The 22,221-nt window shown below is 45.1% G+C and overlaps 1 protein-coding gene across 4 annotated transcripts in view; it reads left to right on the top strand.

The window, feature by feature from the left end:
* USO1 (USO1 vesicle transport factor) overlaps positions 1-22,221 on the top strand; it is a 57,458-nt gene that overhangs the window by 25,891 nt on the left and 9,346 nt on the right. For 2 of the 4 annotated variants that reach the window (XM_083469554.1, XM_083469553.1), the window contains 11 exons: positions 669-789; positions 1,843-2,021; positions 2,545-2,685; positions 5,492-5,580; positions 8,607-8,761; positions 9,716-9,927; positions 11,656-11,676; positions 16,861-16,971; positions 18,822-18,940; positions 19,875-20,056; positions 21,216-21,337. In XM_083469554.1, coding sequence (XP_083325680.1) covers positions 669-789; positions 1,843-2,021; positions 2,545-2,685; positions 5,492-5,580; positions 8,607-8,761; positions 9,716-9,927; positions 11,656-11,676; positions 16,861-16,971; positions 18,822-18,940; positions 19,875-20,056; positions 21,216-21,337 — 1,452 coding nt within the window. The remainder of the gene's footprint in view (positions 1-668; positions 790-1,842; positions 2,022-2,544; positions 2,686-5,491; positions 5,581-8,606; positions 8,762-9,715; positions 9,928-11,655; positions 11,677-16,860; positions 16,972-18,821; positions 18,941-19,874; positions 20,057-21,215; positions 21,338-22,221) is intronic. The other 2 variants (XM_083469556.1, XM_083469555.1) reach the window with 1 other exon arrangement.

Below are 22,221 nucleotides of genomic sequence, written 5' to 3'. Positions count from 1 at the left end.
AAGCATGGGTAGGCAAGGTAAAGGTAAAGGGACCCCTGAACATTAGGTCCAGTCGTGGCCGACTCTGGGGTTGCGGCGCTCATCTCGCTTTACTGGCCGAGGCGTACAGCTTCCAGGTCATGTGGCCAGCATGACTGACCCGCTTCTGGCGAACCAGAGCAGCGCACGGAAACGCCATTTACCTTCCCGCCGGAGCGGTGCCTATTTATCTACTTGCACTTTGACGTGCTTTCGAACTGCTAGGTTGGCAGGAGCAGGGACCGAGCAACGGGAGCTCACCCTGTGGCGGGGATTTGAACCACCGACCTTCTGATCAGCAAGTCCTAGGCTCTGTGGTTTAACCCACAGCATCACTCGCGTCCCCATGGATAAGGCCCAAATCCAGCCAATTCACCTTCTAAATCCGGCCCGCGAACGGTCTGGGAATCAGCGTGTTTTTACATGAGTAGAATTTGTGCTTCTATTTCAAATGCATCTCTGGGTTATTTGTGGGGCATAGGAATTCGTTCATTTCCCCCAAAAAAATATAATCCGGCCCCCCACAAGGTCTGAGGGACAGTGGACCGGCCCCCTGCTGGAAAAGTTTGCTGACCCCTGATTTAAAGAAACTGTTTTTTTCCAGAGTTTAAGTTTTGCTGGTCACTTCTGTCTTCCTTTTTCTCCCATAGGGTGTCTTGTTACTTCAGCAGTTGACAAAAAGTAACGCAGCCATCCAGAAAATAGTCGCTTTTGAAAATGCCTTTGAGAGGTTGCTGGATATCATAACGGACGAGGGAAACAGCGACGGAGGTATGATAGAATCTAAGTGGTTATCAGCTGTAATGATTAAGATAATTGGGGGGAAAAGAAAGAAAGGCGTAAAATTAAGTGAAAATTAAGGGTGAGGATTTGCTGAATGAATAATTTGAATTGGAATGCAAAAAGGGGAGGTATGAGGAGGTCCGTGAAATAAATTAAAAGAAAATAAGACAGTGAAATTATATGTGTTTTTTAATTTTTGTGTTTTTGTGTGTTTTTTTGTCTTTTTTGCATAACCGCTGAAAAGTTAATAAATATATATTTTTTTTAAAAAAAAAGATGTGCTCTGTCATCATAGCTTATGCAGCACTGAATGTCAGACATGAACCTGTTCCGTTTCAGATCTGGGTTAAGGAATCCTGGTTAACCCTTTCCCAGCTTGCTTTCTTTGCAACGTCTTACTGAATTCTAGGGAACAAAGGGGGAGAAAAAAGAGCGTGAACACCTTGTGGGTGAAAGCCTAAACCTTATTACCTCATTTTGTGGTGGGATAATGAAACTTAATTTTAAATAGCCAGTGCTCATAGCTTCCTTCATAGCCTAAAAGTGTGATGGGGAAGCCAATGGCATTTAATTATGGTAGTGCGGTTTTAATTTTACACTCTTTGCTCTTCTTACTCTTCACCTTGCTAAATATTGCTTTAATTGTTTTTTTGAAAGGTCTTGACTGCTTTCAGTATCCTTGTTAGGGTTTGAAAACAGTCCATGAATGTTCTTATAACTGAAATAAATAAATAATCTAGACAGGTGGGCTCCGTACATCATAACATAAGAATTGGTTCTAAAATGTATTTACGTAGTGAAGGCCTTTTAGTATCTCATAAAATTTTAGTGCCACAAAATACTCATTCTGCATTTGTAAGAAATCATTCTTTTAGTGTGTCTGCCCCCACACTTTGAAGCTCCCTAACTCATGATAACAGATGCCTTCACTGTAGTCTTTTCGGTGCCTAGATGCTAGCAATAGTATTATGCGGCGCTAAAATTTTACGGAGTAATTCTGACTATTGAAACTAATGTGCTTCGACGCTTCTGTCCTTTCAGGCATAGTTGTGGAGGATTGTCTTCTCTTGCTGCAAAATTTGTTGAAGAACAACAATTCCAATCAGAATTTCTTTAAGGAAGGTTCCTATATTCAGCGTATGAAGCCGTGGTTTGAAGTTGGCGACGACAATTCTGGGTGGTCAGCTCAGAAAGTAACCAATCTTCATCTGATGCTCCAGGTAAATGCTTCTCAGCATAATGTAATGGCCAGCAAAGTGACTTGAGGTCAGATCTGTTGTGTTCACCTCTATAGAGTGGTGCCCCGCAAGACGAATGCCTCGCAAGACGGAAAACTCGCTAGACGAAAGAGTTTTCCGTTTTGGAGGTGCTTCGCAAAACAAATTTCCTATGGGCTTGCTTCGCAAGACGACAATGTCTTGCGAGTTCCTGCTGGTTTTTTTTTCCTTTCCCCCCCTTTTCCTAAGCCGCTAAGCCGCTTATCAGCTGATCCGATCAGCAGATAAGCCGCTAATAGCACTAATCCGCTAATCCGTCAATGGGCTTGCTTTGCAAGACGAAAAAACCGCTAGACGAAGAGAATCACAGAACGGATTCTTTTCGTCTTGCGAGGCACCACTGTATCATGATGAAGGAGTGCTTTGACTTTCATGTAATTCTACATAGTTCTGTCTTGTGAAAAAGGAAAGTTCCTCGGGTGGATTTTTAGCATGTGTATATGACGCTATATGAAATTCTTTTCAGCTGGTCCGAGTTCTGGTGTCCCCTACGAACCCTCCTGGTGCCACGAGCAGTTGTCAGAGAGCCATGTTTCATTGTGGGTTGCTGCAGCAGCTTTGTACAATCCTGATGGCAACTGGAGTTCCTGCTGATATTCTTACTGAGGTAAGGGAGTAGAAAGAAGGTGGTGCATTTAGTAACAATAAACTCCGTAGCTGAGAACAGATCTGATCAGGCAAGATGATATGGATTTGGATGCTTTTAAGAGCAGGTCAGGGACGCGGGTGGCGCTGTGGTCTAAACCACAGAACCTAGGGCTTGCTGATCAGAAGGTCAGCGGTTCGAATCCCCACGACGGGGTGATCTCCCCTTGCTCGGTCCCTGCTCCTGCCAACCTAGCAGTTCGAAAGCACGTCAAAGTGCAAGTAGATAAATAGGTACCACTCCGGTGGGAAGGTAAACGGCATTTCCATGCGCTGCTCTGGTTCGCCAGAAGCGGCTTAGTCATGCTGGCCACATGACCCGGAAGCTGTACGCCGGCTCCCTCGGCCAATAAAGCGAGATGAGCGCCGCAACCCCAGAGTCGGTCACGACTGCACCTAACGGTCAGGGGTCCCTTTACCTTTAAAAGCAGGTCGCTGCTGGGTCAGATCAGACATGTATCTAGTCCAGCATTGTGTTCTTACAGCAGCCAGACAAATGCCTTTGGGAATCTCACAAGTGGGACATGAGTGCAGCAGCAGTTTTCTGCTTGGGATTCCCAATGCAACTGGTACGAACATAAGAGTCCGCTGGAGATGTTGGAAATGTCTCCTTGGGCTTGTGCAGCTGAATAGTTCCCATAGTTCCATTGTTATGAATATCCTTCATTTAAGAACTAAGTGTTAGGGTGTGAAACCTAAGACGCTGGCAAGTTAGCAATGTCATGTGACTTTAAGTAGTCGAGCTCGTTAAGTTGTTAAATTGTTAAGTTGTTAAGTTGCTCAGTATATAAAGAGTGTTTGTTTTCTCTGTGTGTGTGTGGGGCGTGAAGCAAAAATGCCTGAAAGCTCTGGAGGTGTTTCTGTTATCTTTCTGCAATAAACCTGTCTTTGGAAAGACAGGCTTCCCTGTGTCGTTATTTCTTTGCTGCTGAGACTCTGAAGCTTGTACTGCAACAAGAATCTCTGCACTGGACTTAATTAATGCTCTGCAAAGAGAGCTGTTGCTGGTGGCGCAGCGGAAGCGTTTACTGGACCAGTACACAAACTCTCTTACTAAGGTGTAAGAAAACCAATAGTGGACTATGAACTCAGTCAAAATTCCTTGAATAATAATAATAATAATAATAAATTTATTATTTGTACCCCGCCCATCTGGCTGGGTTTCCCCAGCCACTCTGGGCGGCTTCCATAGAAACCAAAAATACAGTAAAATATCACAGATTAAAAACTTCCCTGAACAGGGCTGCCTTAAGATGTCTTCTAAATGTCAGGTGGTTATTTATCGCTTTGACATCTGATGGGAGGGCGTTCCACAGGGCGGGCGCCACTACCGAGAAGGCCCTCTGCCTGGTTCCCTGTAGCTTTGCTTCTCGCAATGAGGGAACCGCCAGAAGGCCCTCGGCGCTGGACCTCAGCGTCCGGGCAGAACGATGGGGGTGGAGACGCTTAGTATAGCAGTGATGCACAGTCTCAGTTCACACAGGCATGACTTATCACTGGATGCTGAGTTCTTATGAACGTGTGAGCTGTTGCTGAACAGCATTACTTGTCAATCGATAGCTCAGTCAGTAGAGCATAAGACTCATAATCGCAGTGTCGTGGGTTTGAGCCCCACATTGGCCAGGAGTTACCCACATTGTAGGGAGTTGGGCTAGAGTCTAGATCATGGGTAGGCAAACTAAGGCCCGGGGGCCAGATCCGGCCTAATTGGCTTCTAAATCCAGCCCACGGATGGTCTGGGAATCAGTGTGTTTTTATATGAGTAGAATGCATCCTTTTATTTAAAATGCATCTCTGGGTTATTTGTGGGGCATAGAAATTCGTTCATTCCCCCCCCCCATATAGTCCGGTCCCCCACAAGGTCTGAGGGACAGTGGACCAGCCCCCTGCTGAAAAAGTGTGCTGACCCCTGATCTAGATGATCCTCGTGGAATTGTAGAACTCTACAATTCTCTTGACCGTTTGATGCTCAAATGCTACCTATAGTGTCTCTGTCACCAAGGCAAGTCATCAAATGATGAGCATGAAACCAGATGCATTATGATTAATGCCAAAAAAAACCCCATGCGATGGTACAGTTGAGGCTAGAGAGGTTGCTCTGCCTTGGATCATTTATCCCTTCCCCTTGCTCCTCCCTATAATTTGAACTGGCAAATAAAGGGATTCTTTTCACCCTCAGAAAACTTGGCTCTTTGTTTTTGCCTACTTTACATTCTTCACTGAAACAGTTTCATGCTGAGAACAAGACCTGCAGAAAGCATGTGCTAGCACATACTCACAGAAACACAAAGCAATGTGCATGTTTTTTAAAGGTAAAAGGACCCCTGACCATTAGGTCCAGTCGCGGATGACTCTGAGGTTGCGGTGCTCATCTCGCTTTACTGGCCGAGGGAGTTGGCGTACAGCTTCCGGGTCATGTGGCTAGCCTTACTAAGCCGCTTCTGGCGAACCAGAGCAGCGCACAGAAATGCTGTTTACCTTCCCGCCGGAGCGGTACCTATTTATCTAATTGTACTTCGTGCTTTCGAACTGCTAGGTTGGCAGGAGCAGGGACCGAGTAACGGGAGCTCACCCCATCGCAGGGATTCGAACCGCCGACCTTCCAGTTGGCAAGCCCTAGGCTCTGTGGTTTAACCCACAGTGCCACCCGCGTCCCTGCATGTTTTATAGCGTTGCATAGTTCTGAAGATCCGAAGCTGGGACCAGTTCATTGTACTGCTCTCGGTTCTGATGGTTCAGTAACCTGCTTTTCCTTTGTTGCCTTCTAGACCATTAACACTGTGTCGGAGGTCATTCGCGGGTGTCAAATGAATCAAGACTACTTTGCTTCAGTAAATGCCCCTTCAAACCCACCAAGGTAGGGTAAGGAAAATTTTGATGCCCTTTATCGTAAACACAAATAGCAAGATGTTTGCAACTGGAGTTGATTGGTGTAAAACCAGAAACGTGATCAGAAACGGGCAAAAACAGAAGCCTCTGGCGTTTCATGAAGCTTAATTTGCAGCGACCTTGTGAAGCTATTTCCATGACAAGGCTGACCATTGATCCATATACAGTGGTGCCTCGCAAGACGAAAAGAATCCGTTCTGTGATTCTCTTCGTCTAGCGGTTTTTTCGTCTTGCGAAGCAAGCCCATTGACGGATTAGCGCTATTAGCAGCTTTTAGCGGTTTATCGGCTTATCGGATCAGCTGATAAGCGGCTTAGCGGCTTAGAAAAAGGGGGGGGAGGAAAAAACCCCGCAGGAACTCGCAAGACATTTTCGTCTTGCGAAGCAAGCCCATAGGAAATTCGTTTTGCGAAGCACCTCCAAAACGGAAAACTCTTTCGTCTAGCGAGTTTCCCGTCTTGCGAGGCATTCGTCTTGCGGGGCACCACTGTAGCTCATTGTTGTCGGGACCTTTGGTTTTGTACCTCAGGAATGAGAACAAAGAATGTTTTGTTTCCTGACATAAGTTATATCCACCAGTGGCACTCCACTGCCATTTCCATTTTCAGTTAGAAGGACTTGGGATTAAAGGTTGGCGCCAGTTCTGAAAAGTTTTATCAACTTGCGGAAGCTTTCCAGGGCCCTTTGGCAGGGATCCATCTTAGATCTGCTGCCTGAGAGCCTCAACTGGGGCAGCCAGGTATTGAACCGGGGACCTCTGAAGGTAAATGTGCTCTGCAGCTGAAATGGGGATCCTCTTCCAGCTTCTGTATAGCCCATCCTGGATTACTCCCTCTAGCTTTCACAGCAGTGTAGCTCACTCTTCTTGTTTGGAAATGCAAGCGAGAGCACTGGCTGTCTTAAGCAGAGCTCCTTGTAGGTAGGTGTACCAGCTTGGACCCAGTGTGGTGTAGTGGTTAAGAGCGGCGGACTCGTAATCTGGTGAACCGGGTTTGCGTCTCCGCTCCTCCACATGCAGCTGCTGGGTGACCTTGGGCTAGTCACACTTCTTTGAAGTCTCTCAGCCCCACTCACCTCACAGAGTGTTTGTTGTGGGGGAGGAAGGGAAAGGAGAATGTTAGCCAATTTGAGACTCCTTAAGGGGAGAGAAAGGCGGGATATCAAATCCAAACTCCTCTTCCTGTTATGAGCATAGCTACTTGGGTGGAAAGTCGACTTGGCATGTGTACTTGGAGTGCGCAGACAGAGAATCTCTATATGCAAGGGGGAAAGAGCTTAAGGAAGCATTTTCTTGCGAGCTGACAAAACACCAGCAGCGGAATAGATTTCTCTTTGATCCCTAAGTGGGTTAACATTGCATTCTAGCTTTGAGTGCTGTTCGCATTTGATCTGAGCTGTTACAGTTGTTCCTTGGAAGAACTTTGGAACATAAGAAGGTGCGTTATACCGTATTTTTCGCCCTATAGGACGCACTTTTTCCCCTCCAAAAATGAAGGGGAAATGTGTGTGTGTCCTATGGGGCGAATGCAGGCTTTCGCTGAAGCCTGGAGAGCGAGAGGCGTCGGTGCGCACTGACCCCTCTCGCTCTCCAAGCTTCAGGAAGCTATCCGCAAGCCTTGCACGCCCGGCGGGAGTTCCCGCGGCCTTCAAGGCTTGCAAGCGGCAGCCTGCAGCGCGGAGCATGGGGCGCCCTCCCGAGGACTCCCCATGCTTCGTGCAGGTGTCCGCAAGCCTTGTGCGCCCGACGGGAGTTGCCGCCGGGCTCGCAAGGCTTGCGGATAGCAGCCTGTTCTGGGGTCGGGGGGAAATAATTTTTTTTTATTCATCCCCCCCAAAAAAACAGTGGCGTAGCGTGGGGGTGCAGGGGGGGCCAGCCGCACCGGGCGCAACATCTGGGGAGTAGGGTTAGGGGGCGCAAATCCACTGGTTAGGGGGCGCAAATCCATGGGTTAGGGGGCGCAAATTACTTGCCTTGCCCTGGGTGCTGACAACCCACGCTACGCCACTGCCCCCCCAAAAATGAGGTGCGTCCTATGGGCTGGTGCGCCCTATAGGGCGGAAAATACGGTATATACCAAGACCCGACCACTGATCCATCTAAGTCAATATTTTCTACGCTCACTGGCAATAGACAAGGGTCTCTTCCTGCCTCACCTGGAAATTGAACATGAGACCTTTTGCATGTAAAACATGTGATCTACCACCAAGCCACAGCCCTTCGTGAAAACAAAGGAGAATCAAGACGTCATTTGATGGCTGGTGGGGAATCCATGCTTCTCCTGTTTTCTAATGGCAAGGCTGGCGTCTCATTGAGCTGAAACTTTATAGCTGTACAAACAGGCCACTTTGGGTCTAGGGTTGTTGTTATTTTGTAGTCCTCTTAAGTCGGGGTAGCCACCCTGGTGCCATCCGGATGACGTTGGGTTCCCCACTCCCATCTGCCCCAGCCAAGGTAGCTAACGGTCCAGGAACATGGGAGCTGTAGTCCACTGCCATCTGAAGTGCATTCTGTCACTTACCTGTGCTCTGATTTCTGCAAGACTTCCTTTCAGTCTTTAAGAGGACCTGTTGCAATCAGCGTAACTGTGTCTTTGCTTTGCATAAGAATCTAGTGCTGGTGTTTTTATTCATTTGTTTATTCAAATATATTTTGTGTCCTCATTTTGTGTTTTTATGTTTTGAACTGCCCTATGATCTTCAGATGCAGGGCACTATACAAATTTAATAAGTAAAAATAATAATGGATGTGCTTATTGTAGAATCACATGGTTGAGCAGCCTCTGTTGGTTAATATGTCTGCTCTTAGCTGATGTTTCAGTTTGTTGGAAGCCACCCAGAGTGGCTGGGGGGGTGCCCAGTCAGATGTTTGACATATAGATAAATTATTATTAATAATAATCATTCAAGTCTCCAAGAGTATTATTGTTTGTATACTTGCATACATTTTTTTAAAAAAACCCAAACTAATAGATTTTCTTCTTTTAAACTTGACAGGCCTGCAATTGTAGTACTACTTATGTCGATGGTGAATGAAAGACAACCATTTGTGTTGCGTTGTGCAGTTCTGTATTGCTTCCAATGCTTCTTATACAAGAACGAGAAGGGGCAAGGAGAAATTGTGTCAACACTTCTACCTTCAACCATTGATGGTATAGAATTTTAAATATAGAATCATAGAATCATAGAGTTGGAATAGACCACAAGGGCCATCGAGTCCAACCCCCTGCCAAGCAGGAAACACCATCAGAGCACTCCTGACATATGGTTGTCAAGCCTCTGCTTAAAGACCTCCAAAGTAGGAGACTCCACCACACTCCTTGGCAGCAAATTCCACTGTCGAACAGCTCTTACTGTCAGGAAGTTCTTCCTAATGTTTAGGTGGAATCTTCTTTCTTGTAGTTTGGATCCATTGCTCCGTGTCCGCTTCTCTGGAGCAGCAGAAAACAACCTTTCTCCCTCCTCTATGTGACATCCTTTTATATATTTGAACATGGCTATCATATCACCCCTTCACCTCCTCTTCTCCAGGCTAAACATGCCCAGCTCCCTTAGCCGTTCCTCATAAGGCATCGTTTCATAAGGCATGTAGCTGTAGTTTTATGAGTGAGGTTTTTCAAATGTTCTTTGGAAGCCAAACGTCCGATGCGGCTTCCAATTGACTGCAGGGAGCTCCTGCAGCCAGTCGGAAGCTGCGCCTTGGTTTTCGAACGGTTCCAGGAGTCGAATGGACTCCTGGAATGGATTAAGTTCGACAACCACGGTACGACTGTATTTGACATGTTTCGGGTGTACAGTGGTACCTCGGGTTACATACGCTTCAGGTTACAGACTCTGCTAACCCAGAAATAATACCTCGGGTTAAGAACTTTGCTTCAAGATGAGAACAGAAATCATTCTCCGGCAGCAGCAGGAGGCCCCATTAGCTAAAGTGGTGCTTCAGGTTAAGAGCGGACCTCTGGAATGAATTAAGTATGTAACCAAAGGTACCACTGTATTTTAAATGAACTCCCAGGGATTTAATTTTATATATATATATATATATATATATATATATATATAGTTTAAATACATTTTTTTGTTTCATTGTGTGCCTCCTATTGCAGCTACTGGGAATTCCGTCTCGGCTGGCCAGCTGCTCTGTGGAGGACTCTTCTCTACAGACTCTCTTTCCAACTGGTGCGCGGCTGTGGCGCTGGCTCACGCCTTGCAAGAAAACGCCACTCTGAAAGAACAGCTGCTAAGAGTGCAGTTGGCAACCAGTATTGGCAACCCTCCAGTGTCCTTACTCCAACAGTGCACCAACATTCTGTCTCAGGTACAGCGTTTACGTTTTGTGTGTCTCATGTTAATCGTTCTCTTGTTAAGCTGGGAAATAACAGTACTTTATATCAAGAAGTGCCGTTCTCTTCAATCGAAAGGAGGCTGCCGGTCATTTTAAATTTCATGCTATAGTGGTGCCTCGCAAGACGAAAAGAATCCGTTCTGTGATTCTCTTCGTCTAGCGTTTTTTTTGTCTTGCGAAGCAAGCCCATTGATGGATTAGCGGCTTTTAGCGGCTTATCTGCTGATCGGATCAGCTGATAAGTGGCTTAGCGGCTTAGAAAGGGGGGGGGGAAACCAGCAGGAACTCGCAAGACATTGTCGTCTTGCGAAGCAAGCCCATAGGAAATTCGTTTTGCGAAGCACCTCCAAAACGGAAAACTCTTTCGTCTAGCGAGTTTTCCGTCTTACGAGGCATTCGTCTTGCGGGGCACCACTGTAATTGTTTTTGTTGTAACAAGTCAAGGTGCCTAGTGAATTATCTCGGACACAAGAGGTTGCACACGATCTCTTTCGGTTCCTGTTGAATTGCAGTTAGCATGCTGGGCGTAATAGGATGGGTAAAGTCAGGCTTATATAACACAAAGAACAGCGGGTTGCTGAGAACTAAATAATATAGGCAAGTGGATCTGCAAACCTTCAACAGAACTGGCAATCAAAATATGCATAATAGATTGGGGGCTTGGGCAGTATTAGCATTTGAGTTGCTTTCTGACAAGATGCCAAGAATTGTGTGGGTACACCAATTCCTGTATTAACTCTGTACTTTGCTAAACAAGCGGAGGCCAAGCAAGTTCGCGTTCTTCCTGTTGTCCCCCCCCCCCGCCCCCATCTGCCCATTACGAAAGATAAATCTGCTCCACTTCCCAGTGGGGAGGAGTTGCGGCGGACCACGTGGCCACCCACTCTCCACCGGGGGCGGGGGACTTTGTCCCCCGTTGCCCGGGGGGTCCCGGCCACGTCAGAGCCCGGCTGGCCAATCCGCTGGCCGGAGGGGGGCATGGCCGGGGCACTTTAAACCGAGGAGCGAGCCGGAGGACTTCCTCTTGGATCACTTCCTCCCCCTACCGGTGGTTTACCCTTACCGGACTTCATTCACAGCGGGCAGGAGTCAGATATAGTCTGGTCCAATCAATGCCTAAGCCAATACCGCTCACATTCTGTAATTCAATAAAGTTGTGGCCAAATTTGCCCAATAACATAAACTTAATCTTTGTGTCCTTGTGTGAGTTATTTCCCAACGAGGGGGTGGCTGCTGGGTCTCGACACGCAAGTCTGTTCCTTGATAAGCCTTGAAATGGGCTTTTCAGGCTTTTCTCTTGCTTGGTATGGAGCGCAATAAATCACAATTGCCTACTTATGTAATGAGCAATATCCTGTTTTGCATTTGGGGGAAACAGCATGGGTAGCTGCCTGCATACAAGCACAATATGATCCCCGTGAGTCAGATTTGACTTATATAAGCTTCAGAGTCACCAGACCTCTGGGCTCTTGCGCTGCCTTCCATCTCATGCAAAATAAGGTAGTGATCAGGCTGCACCAGAAATGGCCACTGCTAATTTATTTAATTTTAATCTGTATGCTTCCTGCGATATAAATATACACGGGGCAGCTCCCATCAGTGAAAATAAAAACAAAACATTTAGAAGTTAACCCTGCATTGTGTAAGTGTATATAATAGACCTATAACATTCCCTTCTCATTCTTAATGTATGATTCACAGGGTGATAAGATCGACAGACGGGTATGTATTGGTTCGCCTGGAGCTTGGATCACACTAGGGTGTTTCTGCTCTCTTAGCTTTGCCGTGTGTTGTATGAAATAACTGCTTTGAAGTTTTTCCCCTCCCCTACTTAACAGTTTGGTGTTGCTGCCCAGTTTTATTTCCAGTAACCAGCTCTCTTTCTCTACTGGTGCTCTTGGGAACTGTGGTGTGGGAAACTTGGTTGTTACGGTGTTTTCTTTCTCCACAAGCGGAGGCTTTGCACAGCCAGTGTGGTGTAGTGGTTAAGAGCGGTAGTCTCGGAGTCTGGGGAACTGGGTTCGCTTCCCCGCTCCTCCACATGCAGCTGCTGGGTGACCTTGGGCTAGTCACACTTCTCTGAAGTCTCTCAGCCCCACTCACCTCATAGAGTGTTTGTTGTGGGGGAAGAAGGGAAAGGAGAATGTTAGCCACTTTGAGACTCCTTCGGGTAGTGATAAAGCGGGATATCAAATCCAAACTCCTCCTCCTCCATGGGTAGACGGCTTTCTCAGTGTGGATTTAGTGTCACCTTTGCAAGAGGTTTAATCAACATTTGAAGCTATTAAGTAGTAGTGTACAAAAAATATAGGGATGCGGGTGGCGCTGTGGGTTAAACCACAGAGCCTGGGACTTGCCAATCAGAAGGTCGGTGGTTCAAATCCCAACGACGGGGTGAGCTCCCATTGTTCGGTCCCTGCTCCTGCCAACCTAGCAGTTCAAAAGCACACCAGTGCAAGTAGATAAATAGATACTGCTCCAGCAGGAAGGTAAACGGGGTTTCCGTGCGTTGCTCTGGTTGGCCAGAAGTGGCTTAGTCATGCTGGCCACATGACCCAGCAGCTGTACGCCGGCTCTCTTGGCCAATAAAGCGAGATGAACGCCGCAACCCCAGAGTCGGCCACGACTGGACCTAATGGTCATGGATCACTTTACCCTTTACTATACAAAAAATATAGGGACTCAGGTGGCGCTGTGGTCTAAACCACTGAACCTCTTGGGCTTGCCGATCAGAAGATCGGCGGTTCGAATCCCTGCGATAGGTGAGCTCCCGTTGCTCAGTCCCAGCTCTTGCCCACCTAGCAGTTCGAAAGCACGCCAAAGTTCAAGTAGATAAATAGGTACCCCTCCGGCAGGAAGGTAAACGATGTTTCTGTGTGCTGCTCTGGTTTCGCCAGAATCAGCTTAGTCATGCTGGCCACATGACCTGGAAAAACTGCCTGTTGACAAACACCATCTCCCTTGGCCGGTAAAGCGAGATGAGCGCCGCAACCCCAGAGTCGTTCGCGACTGGACTTAACTGTCAGGGGTCCTTTACCTTTCCCCCCTCCTTTCCCTGAGAGCTGCATAAGGTGAACAGTTATACCCCACGCTGCACAGTTCTCAAATCCACGGGTGCCTGAGTTTGGTTGAAAAGTGTATGCATATCTACGTGGGACTAAGTGCCACTGAATTCAGGGGAGCCTATTCCCAGATGGGATTGCATCCTTGGTTTCTGTGGGCTGAGGCCTTAATGTTCTGTTGCGGGACGAAGGAAATAATTCATCTTAGAATCACAGAATTTTAGAGTTGGGAGGGACCCTGAGGGTCATCTAGATTCTAGACCAACCCCCTGCAATGAAGGAATATCAACGCGCAGTCCTCCATCCGTAAAGCTCTTCGTCTAAAAACAGAGATCTTGCTTGTTTTGATAAATCATCTCCGGTATAGAAATAGACAAGACAGATTAGTTTGCCAGCTGATGTTTTGACTGCTGCAGATGTATGCAAAATTTAACAAGGGCCTTGGGTTTTGTTACTTGAAGGTGAACTCCTTTGGGGGTATGAGCAGGAACCCTCCCGTTAAATGACCAGCAATGCCAGATCATTGCTTTCTAAATACAGGCAGCAATAAAATCAGTAGGGCAGTGCCTTTAAAAAAAAAAAAAAGCACTCATTTCAAGAGTGTGTGCTGCTTTCTGATATTTCCTGTTTCTTTGAAATGAGTGGTCAGTATTAAACAAGGCCCCTTCCCATGCTGCTGCTCTTAAGTTTTTGCAGGGTTTTGCATTGAGCCTCTTGGTTTGCACTTTTTTTCTCTTGACACCTCTATGCAGGCGTAATATTTCCCAGTCACTTAACCATGGTTAAGGTATCAGAAGGGGCTGACTTGAGCACACCTTCCTCTCTCCCAATGCCTGCTCAGTTCCTCGTTAGGCCTGTGCCCTCCTTTCCCACTAAGATCCCTTCCTTCCCTTTTCAGAGCTAGCCATAGTTAGCGTTCAACTCGGCACAGATGAAATGTTAAGTGTCCCCCCCCCCTTTTGTTTTAAAACAAAGTGTGAAACTCGCCTCCGACCATGGTTTTAAAATCTGGCTTAAAGCTATCGAGATTGTTGTTCGACTAGATGCAGGTGGAACACTCATCATAGCAACAGGAAGGAGTACCGTATTTTTTGCTCTTATAAGACTCACCTTTTCCCTCCTAAAAAGTAAGGGGAAATGTGTGTGCGTCTTTTGGAGCGAATGCAGGCTGTGCAGCTATCCCAGAAGCCAGAACAGCAAGAGGGATTGCTGCTTTCGCTGCGCAGCGATCGCTCTTGCTGTTCTGGTTTCTGAGATTCAGAATGGCGTGAAAAATACGGTAATTTGAAGGGAAACAGAATTCATTAACCTAAGAGGGTCTGCTAGTTGCTTAACCATGGTTAAGAAGCTGGGGGGCTTTACATTTGAACCAAGACTGGAAGGTAGTGTTCATTAACCTGCTCATTAAAAGGCTTATGCAAAGTGTTGCAGGGTATCTCTGGTGTGCATGAGTTACCTGAGCCTGAGGGACCTGAAAAAAGACAGGAGTCCCTGCTCTGATTTAGACTTGACTTTTGTATGCAATATTCATATATTCATTAATCTTATTTATTTTGTTTTTAAACGTTTAAGAGGGTTAATCAGTTTACATGCATGCGGCTTCTGCACGCAATTGAGTATTTGGTCTGACCTAAGAGGAAGGGCTGCGGAGGCAATTTAATCTTTGCCACGATCCTGAGAGGTATGGAGAATTTTTGACTGGGGGTTGAAACCAACCGCATACCCAGCTTTTGTCCTCCGGCAGTAAAAAGGGCTGCTGCTCTCTAGCCAAGCCCTCAGCCTGAATATGACAGAGTTGTTGTATTTTCTATTTCTCCCTCCAATTTAAGCCGTCTCCTACCTCTGAGCAACCCTGCAGGGTTGCCTTAAACCACTCGGAGCCTGGTCTGCAATATTCAGTGTGTGAACTAAACCGCATGGATGTCACACGCCCCTCTTTCCCAGTAACAGCCCATTCTAACCAGTGTGGGGACAATGAACTGCATTTGCACCGGAAACTGTTTTGCACTGAATAGCAATTGAGTTAGAGTTGAATTGGAATTATTTTCCTTTCCTGTATCTCTTATTTGGGTGTGTGTGGATGAGCACACTTGACATCCAATCACAGCTGTGCCAAGATACTTGATTTCTTCTTCGATATCTACGGACAGTTCTCACCTCCATCTCTGGGAACGTTCATAAGCAGCCTCTCAGTGCAAATCAGGAGATGACTGATCCGGACAATGATGTGATTCTCTTCTCTTTTCTTATATGTGTGTCTCTTTTCTGCATCCTCCTGTACTCCTGTTTATCTCAGGTGAGGAAAGAGGAGGAGAGAAAGGGAGCACAGGATGATAAAGATACTGTGGCGTTTGCCTCCTCGGTGGGTCAAAAGGTGGGTCAAAAGTGGTGGCAGCGATCACACAGGGCCCCCAGACGTTTGGTGGTCTATTGACCCTGTGCCACCGCTGTGATTGCTTTCTTCGCTGCCACCAACCCATTTCTCACGGGTCCACACGAAGTCCAGTCAGTTGGTAACATTAACAAATAATCAAGTTTATTTTATAGGCATGAACAAGCTTATGGTTTCAGTTAATTTTTCTTGGCAGTTTCTTAATCTTAGCTCCTTAACTGTCCTATTCGTTCCTAACAACTTCAAAGTGAAAATAAAAAAATTCCTTCCAGTAGCACCTTAAAGACCAACTAAGTTAGTTCTTGGTATGAGCTTTCGTGTGCATGCACACGAAAGCTCATACCAAGAACTAACTTAGTTGGTCTTTAAGGTGCTACTGGAAGGAATTTTTTTTATTTTGACTATGGCAGACCAACATGGCTACCTATCTGTAACTTCAAAGTGATTATCCCAACTATCTATCTGACTCCACCTAACAATTCCTCTCACTCTCTCACAATACAACTCGACCAACCCACAGATTTATATCCTCCCTCTTCCTTCTTCAACTCCCAACTCTCAACTGACTTTCACACAACTCCCACTCTAACCCTAACTCCTCCTAACAGTTTCCACTGGCCAATCACATCACACTCATTTTAACCCTTTCCTTATGACCCACCCAGGAGGCAAACACCACAGATACACACACATGTTTAGCTGATCAGAAGTGTTTTTATGCTCGTTGGGTTGCTGCGGTTGCATTCCCGTTTTCACCAGCTACTTCCCGCCAGGAAATTCCACTCCCTTCTCTCTCCCCCACCTCAACAATTGGACCCAGCGTTCTGTGGCTACTGCCCATGTTTGGTCCTCATTTACCGTATTTTCCGCTCTATAAAACACACCAGACCACAAGACGCACCTAGTTTTTGGAGGAGGAAAACAAGAAAAAAAATATTCTGAATCTCAGAAGCCAGAACAGCAAGAGGGATCGCTGTGCAGCGAAAGCAGCAATCCCTCTTGCTGTTCTGGCTTCTGGGATAGCTGCGCAGCCTGCATTCGCTCCATAAGACGCACACACATTTCCCCTTACTTTTTAGGAGGGAAAAAGTGAGTCTTCTAGAGCAAAAGATACGGTAGCTGTTTTGAGGGGTTCTCCCCATCCCAGCCCTTAAGGTCTTGTTTTCTAACAACAGCAACAACTGTACTTCTGCAAACCTTCAGTTTTCTTCTCTCCATCTCCTGTATGTTCTGATACCTCCCTCTTGCGCGTGGACTTTGCCAGTTTTGCTACATAAGGATTCACACTCCTAATAGAGGAAACGGTTGGATTTTAATAATTGTGTAAAAAGTGTTCTGGACACCCAACATTTAAGACTGCTGCAGGCTTCAAAGTAGAAACAATGTGTGGAAGAAACAGAAAACCTGTAAATACAAGTAAAAGTTTGTTCTTTGTTTGTTTGTTTCTTCCAGGGAAGCAAAGTGCAGACAAGAGTTGGATTATTGATGCTGCTTTGTACCTGGCTAAGCAACTGCCCCATTGCTGTCACGCATTTTCTGCACAATTCTGCCAATGTTCCATTTGTATCCTTTTACACGTTAGCAATTAATGTCTCTGAATTATGACAGGAAATGTTCTTTAGGAGCGCAAGTTTCTGCATGCGAGTTCAAAGTAAGGAGACTCCACACATTAGTGTTGCTAATGCAGTATTTACCGTATTTTTCGCTCTATAACACGCACCAGACCATAACACGCATGTAGTTTTTAGAGGAGGAAAACAAGAAAAAAAATAATTCTAAACAAAATAGTGGATATATGATTTTTGTGGTTCATGCTGTGGCCGCAGACATGTGATCTGACAGTGAGTTTGGAGTAGCCCAATGCAAAAATCCTGAGGATCCATGTGGATCCATGCTTTGTAACCACGGAGGAGGGAAGGAAGGGGAACCATGGATCCTCTGCTCACGACTGCAGCAGATCCCCCCCGCCACCCGCAGGCATTCGCTCCATAACATGCACAGACATTTCCCCTTACTTTCTAGGAGGAAAAAAGTGAGTGTTATGGTGCAAAAAATACGGTACCTCCTTCTTAAATACATTTACATCCCTCCTTTCTTGGAACTCAAGGTAGTATATGTGGTGTTTCCTGTATGTAACACAGGTGTCTCAGTAAGTGTACATATTGCCCACATTTCACATATTTGCTGCAGGAAACTATTATACCTGTAGAAATAGTATTTTTGCATAACCTACAGAGCTGCCCCAACACTTTAGGTCACAGGTGGTTTTTATCCTTCACAGGCCAAAGTTGAAAGGTGGGTGCGGCCATTCACCTTTTAGTCTTTTACAGTCATGTTAGGTAATGACTTTTGGGACTTCAAAGCACCACGTGGGGCTTTTAAAAAGCTGCATGGTGCTTTGACGCGCCGCTGATCAGCAGGCTTGAAGTCACCACCTGTCTGATGGAAGTATTGTCATTGAAATTCTACTCAATATTGATCCAGAATAGATTCCAATATATAGTTAGCAGAGTAAAAACTTAAACACATTGCAGGATTCCCAAAAAATAGACCAGAGGCAATTATACTTCATTCAGCAGAGCTTTACTGAAGGCAAATGAGCATAATGGTCACAAATCCAGTACACTCAGGATTGGTCCATAAGAAATCCAGTTGCAGTAGACTTAACCTAAACACCACACCAGAGGAGAGATAGAAAAAGGAAATGTGAAACTCGGGCTCCTTCTGGCCCTACTATTATAGTCAGTATGACCTTGGCAGAAAGAGATAACAGACCCAGTTTAAGCCAGCTGTACTCATCTTCTCTGAAGGAATAACCCAAATATCATGCACCTTCTGCTTGCTTCTTTCACACAGAGAAGCTTCCAGAACCCTCTTGAATTACGTAGAATAAGGAAGAACTCTACACATCATATCAATACTTTCTGTACTAAGAAATGCAAACTGGCAAGTGTATGTAAATTTCTTAAGGAGTTTTTGACAGGTATAGGCTCGGACTCGTGGATAAACTCACAGGGATTTTAATTTTGAATGTGCCCTTGTAAACTTTAATGGAAGGACAGGTGTTGCAATCCTGCAAAAGATAGGTTTTTATTTAACAGTTGTAAGAGACGTTTCAGATTCTGACATTCTGTAGAATCTGGTCATTATCTTTCAAGGGAGCTCAAAAGTCTCATACTTTTATCTCTCCTCTCAGCCATATGCATATAAATAGCGCGTGCTTTACTTAAATTCTATCGATATTTTAACGTTTGCCACCCTGGGCTCCTTCGGGAGCAAAGGTGTGGTACAAATAAATATGCTTGTGCTTGATTAAGCTAGTATTAGTAAAAAAAAAGAAAAAAAAGGATTGTACAAGAATTGGAATGCCTCTGTCTATGAAATGTCTACACATCCTTAACTCAATTTTTTAGCTGACAGGACAGATAGCAGAAAACCTTGGAGAAGAGGAACACTTAGTCCAAGGGTTGTGTGCTCTCTTGCTAGGAATTTCCATTTATTACAATGACAACTCGCTCGAGAATTATAAGAAGTGAGTACTTGGAAGGGTGAATGGGAAACTTGTGTCGTGGCCACAATTCCTGGTGTACTAAGTATCTCCTATGCAAAAAAAAAAAAGAGAGACAAATACAGCTTCACTCCTCTGCCTACAAATGTGGTCGGTATATTCCATGGGTAGGCAAACTAAGGCCCGGGGGCCGGATCCGGCCCAATTGCCTTCTAAATCCAGCCCGCGGATGGTCCAGGAATCAGCATGTTTTTACATGAGTAGAATGTGTCCTTTTATTTAAAATGCATCTCTGGGTTATTTGTGGGCCATAGGAATTTGTTCATTATTTCCCCCAAAAAAATATAGTCTGGCCCCCCACAAGGTCTGAGAGACAGTGGACTGGCCTCCTGCTGAAAAAGTTTGCTGACCCCTGGTCTATTCTAATATAATTTTCAAGGCAAAGACTAGGAAATAGATTAACACACACACCCCCAATATGGTTAAGCCAGAGAAAATTAGATACAGACTTAAACTTATTTTATCATTACAAACATTGGTAGGGTCGAATGTTTTCCATCATAATTAACAGCTAGCAAGTTGTCCATTAGCATGATGAGTCGTATTTCTCTTACACGACTGAACGTTGAGTCTCAACATTAAAATGAAAACCAATCCTGTTCACTTTAACTATAGTCTCCCTTCAGCTCGTTATTTCCAAGCTCTTGAAATAGAGCTTTTACGGTTTTGCAAACTCATCTGTTCTCTATTTCGCCCTCTGCACTCCATTCAAACTGCCAAATCTGAGGGCACATATGTCTCTACCACTTTGTACTACTACTCTGTTGCCTTTGATATAACCGATATAACTATTTGTTAAATAGGAATTTGCTGGGGGTGGACTGGTGGGGTGAAATGGAAAAGAGGGCATCTTTGTGCAGTTCGCAGTGGTTTTACGTGATCCGTCTCTCACCCCCAGGGAGAAATTGAAACAACTGATAGAAAAGAGGATTGGCAAGGAAAACTTCGTTGAGAAATTGGGATTCATCAGCAAACACGAATTATATTCCCGAGCAGCTCAGAAACCTCAGCCAAGCTTTTCTAGCCCGGACCATATGATGTTTGATCATGAATTTACTAAACTGGTAAAGGAGCTAGAGGGTGAGACTTCTTACTTCGCTTCTCTTGAGTTTTGTGTTTACAGTGGTACCTCGGGTTAAGTACTTAATTCGTTCCGGAGGTCCGTTCTTAACCTGAAACTGTTCTTAACCTGAAGCACCACTTTAGCTGATGGGGCCTCCCGCTGCTGCCGCGCCACCGGAACACAATTTCTGTTCTCATCCTGAAGCAAAGTTCTTAACCCGAGGTACTATTTCTGGGTTAGCGGAGTCAGTAACCTGAAGCGTATGTAACCCAAGGTTCCACTCTACTACTTAAGACAATTGGATTTGAAAGATTTTTTTCCAGAATTGGATGTAAAGTTAATTGAGTTATACCTTTTAAGGTTTTTTAATTTTCTGCAACCCTAAAGCATGTTATGACGCGGAGGCAAACAATTTTACACAGGAAGTACAATAGGTTTGTTATGTTCACCGTGTGCTATAAGACCAGTTAATTTGGCTTCTTAATATTTGAGGGTTTGCTGCATCATGTGTGTTTACTTTGGTGAGATGGTGATGGTGCAATTGGTTTACAGCACAACGAGGCTTACCTGCTGAAATTCTTGGTAACATGTTCTGATCCATTCTGCATCTGAGAATGTGGTTTGTCGTTCATTTTTCCTGGCAGCTAGTAGATTTGCTCTTACAAAATTAGGCTACGTTATCTGCTGTAAAGGTTGTAGTTGATCTAATAGATAGTAAAATTGCTATGTACCGTACAGAGATTTGCAAAATAAGATGGACCATGCCTGTGGACTTGCAGTCTATACGTAAATAGATGACACACTAGGGAGGAAGAAAAGGGAAAGTGAGCAAGGATCAGTTGAGAACAGCAACAACGAACAGAAGTATCTTATAGAGGAGCTTGGATTTAAATACCAGGAATATGTCAGTTGTAAAGGCATTCCAATGATTGGGAGCTAAGAAAATATGCAGAGGTCATACTCTCGATTTACTGAAGTGCTTGCTTACACAAATGATTTTTCCATACTACAACAACGCATTTATTGCATCTTGAATGGCTTTTTCGATGATAGAATCCCTAAAATGGCTAACTCCTGTTAAACTTCTATATCTGAACAGGCACTGGGATAGCTTCAAAACCATGTGGCTTAGAATGTCTAATAAAAGAAACGATATTATTATTATTTTTGAAACAGGCATTATAACAAAGGCAGTTTATAAGTCTAGTGAAGAAGATAAACAGGAAGAGGAAGTGAAGAAGTCCTTAGAACAACACGACAACATAGTGACACGCTACAAAAGCATCATTAGAGTTCAGGTAAAAAACCCAAACATCTTAGCTTCATTTGCACTAGTGGGCCCTGTATCTGCTTAAGGTAGTATATATTAGGGCCAAACTACCCATTACCGTAATTGTGCTATTTAAACATATTATTAAAACTTGCAACCCTCTCAACAAAAAGCAGCTTGGGGATGGCACTAATCCATTGCACTCTGGGTGCACTGACACCTGTAAATTCCCTAAATTCTGGAAATAGGCAGTTTTGTTTGTATCTGGGAATGTTGCACTAACTGCTTATACCATAAAATACATTGCACACTGCTACTAGTTGAATGCGAAAGGGACACAGTTGGCGCTGTGGGTTAAACCACAGAGCCTAGGACTTGCCGATCAGAAGGTCAGCGATTCAAATCCCCGCGACGGGGTGAGCTCCCGTTGCTCGGTCCCTGCTCCTGCCAACCTAGCAGTTCGAAAGCACGTCAAAGTGCAAGTAGATAAATAGGTACCACTCCAGCGGGAAGGTAAACGGCGTTTCCATGCGCTGCTCTGGTTGGCCAGAAGCGGCTTAGTCATGCTGGCCACATGACTCCCTCGGCCAATAAAGTGAGATGAGCGCTGCAACCCCAGAGTTAGTCACGACTGGACCTAATGGTCAGGGGTCCCTTTACCTTTTTACTAGTTTAATGCACTGGCAAACACAGGCACCCTATGCAAATGCACAAACATGCGCAAGCATTATTTTAGACCGGTGGCATTGTTGGCATTCTGTATAGCATAAGCAGTTAGAGCTAAGTTCCTTTGCAAATGTCTGTAGGTAAATGCCTATGGGTGCTTAATTTTTGTGGTGATTTTTTTAAAAAAAATAACAGTAGTAATCAACAGAATTAAAAAATGAATGTAAGATACCATTAAGTAGATTC

This window comes from Podarcis liolepis (assembly GCF_965112155.1).
Source record: "Podarcis liolepis genome assembly, chromosome: 13".
Lineage (NCBI taxonomy): Eukaryota > Metazoa > Chordata > Lepidosauria > Squamata > Lacertidae > Podarcis > Podarcis liolepis.
The sequence above is the reverse complement of the archived record's forward strand: the minus strand, read 5'-3'. Positions and strand labels throughout refer to the sequence as shown.